General features: G+C 33.7%; 1 protein-coding gene across 3 annotated transcripts; it reads right to left on the bottom strand.

Moving 5' to 3' along the window:
• Positions 1-378: 378 nt before the first annotated feature.
• LOC112022693 (uncharacterized) lies at positions 379-3174 on the bottom strand (the record flags this gene model as incomplete). 3 transcript variants are annotated; one of them, XM_065762639.1, is given in 10 exon segments in its annotated part: positions 379-495; positions 670-784; positions 886-943; positions 1185-1322; positions 1660-1713; positions 1857-1951; positions 2318-2407; positions 2672-2729; positions 2862-2972; positions 3065-3174. In XM_065762639.1, coding segments are annotated over 10 exon segments (917 nt in total), but the record flags the coding sequence as incomplete, so codon positions are not given.
• Positions 3175-3976: the final 802 nt, after the last annotated feature.

Here is a 3976-nt window from a genome sequence, read left to right on the forward strand (position 1 = left end):
AATTACTTTTTACTTACTCAATTATCCTTTTTTGTGGATCATTTTGGGGTCAGAATAAGACATAGAAACTCATAAGGGAGTTGAACTAGGTTGAAAATATAGATTTGTTGTTTGCCTCCCACTACATAGAAGGAACACTTGAATTTTCCAATGCTTATTTGCACTGTTTATTAGATGCTAAACAATGGTTTCCACTGGTGAAGGATCAATGTGAAAAAAAATTAACTAAATTGACATTGGTTTCCAAGGAGTTCTAGCTCAAGAAGCACTTTCTTTTCCCATAAGAATGGATGGAGGGCGAGGGTGCACGGGTAACTTACTTTTTCAAAAAAAAAAAAAAAAAAAAAATCCCCCCCCCAAAAAAAAAAAAAGCCCTTCTCCAAGGAAAAAAAGAAATAAATTGAAACCTAAACAGCCAATCTTACCGTGTCACTGTGAATACCATATACTGATAGAATGAAGCATATTTGATTTGAATCACATAACAGATAGTATCTGCAAAAATAAAAATATTGGAGAGAGAATCATTATCAACCACTAGACAATTCAAAATTTAGAGTTTTATTATAAGCAATAGAAAATCTAAGACAAGTGTAGCGGAACCTTACATGAAATATTTTAATATCCAAATTAACAAACTAAGATAGAGTCGTCAAACAGAAGACTTACAGGGGAGCAAGATTATCATGCTTAATGAAGAATAGAACTTTTCCAACTACAGCTACTGCTTTGTTCAGACCATCTAACAGAAGATCTATAGTGGCTCTTTTGTATGAGGAATTCACTTTCAAAATTACATGCAAAGTAATAAAAAAGATATCAGGCTCACTCAAGTCCACAATCAACCACAAACTCATATACATGGAGAAGTTAGAGGTATATTACAATTAACAGCAGCCAGTGATGATGATAAAGATGCAAGTCGTTTAGATCTAGCATGTCCCTGAAAGAAAAATCTTGTAAGCTCCAGCTGCATCTTTATAAATGGATATTTTACACATCTTTTTCTTTTCTTTGGATAGGTAATTTATTTTGCGGACACTATAATGACTTCAGAATGACAACAATGTTAAAAATAACAATATAGACTTCAAAATCCTCTTGACTAAAAAAGATAAAATCATGAGTGTGCAGACTTAATAAATAAAGCAAAAGACTAAAAACCCACTAGGGAGATGAATTACCCTCAACATATTCTCCAACTTGTCAAGAAGATTAACGATCTTTTGAACCTCCTCTGTAGCGTTGAGACCAGGATCCTTTAAAGCAGCAGCTTCGAATCCACTAAGGGCCCTCTCATAGTTCTCTAGATATTTATTTACCTAAAAACAGAAGTTCCACCATATATGTACAGAACATATGAGTGATTGAACAGTGAATAGCCAGCAACAACATATTTATGCTCTTCATGTTAATAGAGAAAGTAATGGGCATAAAAGAGCATGAATCTGAATACAAAAAGGACACGAAGTCCTCACAAACAGCAGCAACAACAACAACAACAACAAAGTCTTATTCCCAAAATTTGGGGTCAGCTATGGATCCTCAATCACATGAAGTCTTTTTCTCCAACATGAAGTCCTCACCAACATGACTCAGAATACAGAGAGAGAGAGAGAGAGAGAGAGAGAGAGAGAGAGAGAGAGAGTTGAAACTTACAGTAGCACAGTTAAAATAGAGATCTGGATTGGACTTCATTCTATCATCTTTCTCCTGATATAATATAAGAAATGACAACAAACCCTTTATATAATAGAATATGACAGAAAATTCAACATGCTTGGCAAATCATAATCATAAGAAAATCATCTTGAACCAGAAAATTCCTAGGGAAAGTTCTTATGCTGCAGACTTACAGCATTTTGGTATGCTTTTGAAGACTGCTGAAGTTTGCTGTGATCCCAAGCTCCAGTCACAAAGAAGCTTGTAAGGCATGCATTCCCAAGGTTGTCTATCAATAAAATTAACCATATTACAGGATATTGAACAAGAAGCAGATGGAATGAATAAGCATTCTGTCAGATTTTCAAGAAAACTAAGTAACTAGAAAATAATAACAGCAGCTTAATGTAGAAAGAGACATCAAATTTGTGTATTTATGTCCCAGAACTAATATATATGCACGTGCAGCATGATGAGCAATTTGTCAGCTATATTACAATGAAGCTAGCCAGAACAAAGATGACCAAAAATCACAAGTAAATTATATGTTTTAAGTCAATCCCGCATTGTCATGCATATTGCAATGTGTCACATGTATATCACATTTATATGAAGTCTTTATATTGTGATGGTGGTGGCATTAAAAAATTCTTACACCAAGAATTCCCATCCTTAACATCCAAAGTAATAGCTTCCTTAGCATGTTGAATGCTTTCCTCGACAAGTTCTGCCTCATTCTCAGTTCCTACAAAAGGGTAATTATAAAAATAAGGTCTCTTCTGACTTGTACAATTAAAAAATAGAAATTTCTATCCAATTTATCCCATTAATAGTTCTCTTTTTCTTTCCTTTTGTTATCATGCCCCTTTAGCCAGACATAAAGCCCCAGAAAGCCAAAAGTTCAAGCTAAACATTCTTGGCTTCTTATTTATTTCAACAAGCACCAAAGAACCAAGGAAAAGCTGACTACAGCATAAAGTGGTTTCTGAAACAGGTAAAAAAGCCTTGCCTTGAGCCATTCTTCTTTCAAGCATGGACAACTGACAAAGTATTCTTTTGTTAGGACCCTGGATGAGACAATTATGATCATCTTTTAGTAACAGATATGAAAACAAAAACTTATCAGTAAAAAAAATGATATGAAAACACAAAGGAAGTTCTGTTGATAAGATCAACAGAAATCCAATATCAGCAATAACCTTGCTTAATGCAAGAGTGAAACAGTTCTTTGCCGAAGATAGATCTCCCTTCTTCCAAATGCAGTTGCCTAAACACAGCCAAGCATCTGCAAGTGATGGATTCAACTTAACCTGGAACATGGAACAGCCAAGTTTGAAAAAGAACTCAACTGGAGCACTACAAGACATGACACTGTTGAAACTAACAATTTCTTCTCACTTACAGCTTTCGAGAGATGATCCTCTGCTTCCTTCCGATAGTCTGGAAATACATCCAATATCTTTCCTCTCAGATATTCATATGTTGCACGCTGCAAGGGTGATTTTCTTTGTTCTGCCCAAGGACACATAATTTTTCATATAGAACTAAATGAGACAAATACAGATGTTAGCAAATAATAAAAACTTCCAAAGGCCTCATGGCCTAGTGGTGCCTCCAGCTCATCCCTATAGGGCTGAGCCTGACTTCCCCTAGACAAAATAATAATAGTGGTATAAAAATAAAAATAATAAAAATACAAAATTGGATCAACATACATCTTAATAGAACTACTGAATACTGTACCAGTAGTTTTGTCTCTTAATAAACTAGACATTAAATTAGAAATTCCCCAACAAATTTCAAATGGAATCTGCCAAAAATCATTATCACTATGTCTATAACTGTATAGATATAAAAAATTCGTCAAAAGATCTTTCACAATTTCCCTAGGTTAAATATGATCTATCAGGGTCCCTAGGTTTTAAGCAAATGCTTCAATCAATTTATTAAAAATGATATAAACTGGTGACAAAAACATGAGTATCAAGCATTGTGCCAATCCACATCAAGATAATAAAAAAGAGAATTACATATGCTTCCATCAATACGAAAGCAATTTCAATTAATACTAAAGCATTTAAAATGTATATTGAGCATAATTTACGATATCATATTCATAAACATAAATAAATGAAATTTGTATACAGGCCAATCATATAAAAAAGCATCCAGTCCTATAATAACCATGTAAGGTGTTTCAAAATTTGTTTGCCTTTGTTAATGGTAAGTTACAGGAGTGGGTGGGATTTCAAATCCACAACATCACCTTTAGATTTTGTACAATTTACTTAGTTTTTTTTTTTTTTTTTTTTTT

This window comes from Quercus suber, unplaced genomic scaffold, assembly GCF_002906115.3.
Source record: "Quercus suber isolate HL8 unplaced genomic scaffold, Cork oak 2.0 scaffold_467, whole genome shotgun sequence".
NCBI classification, from domain to species: Eukaryota; Viridiplantae; Streptophyta; class Magnoliopsida; order Fagales; family Fagaceae; genus Quercus; species Quercus suber.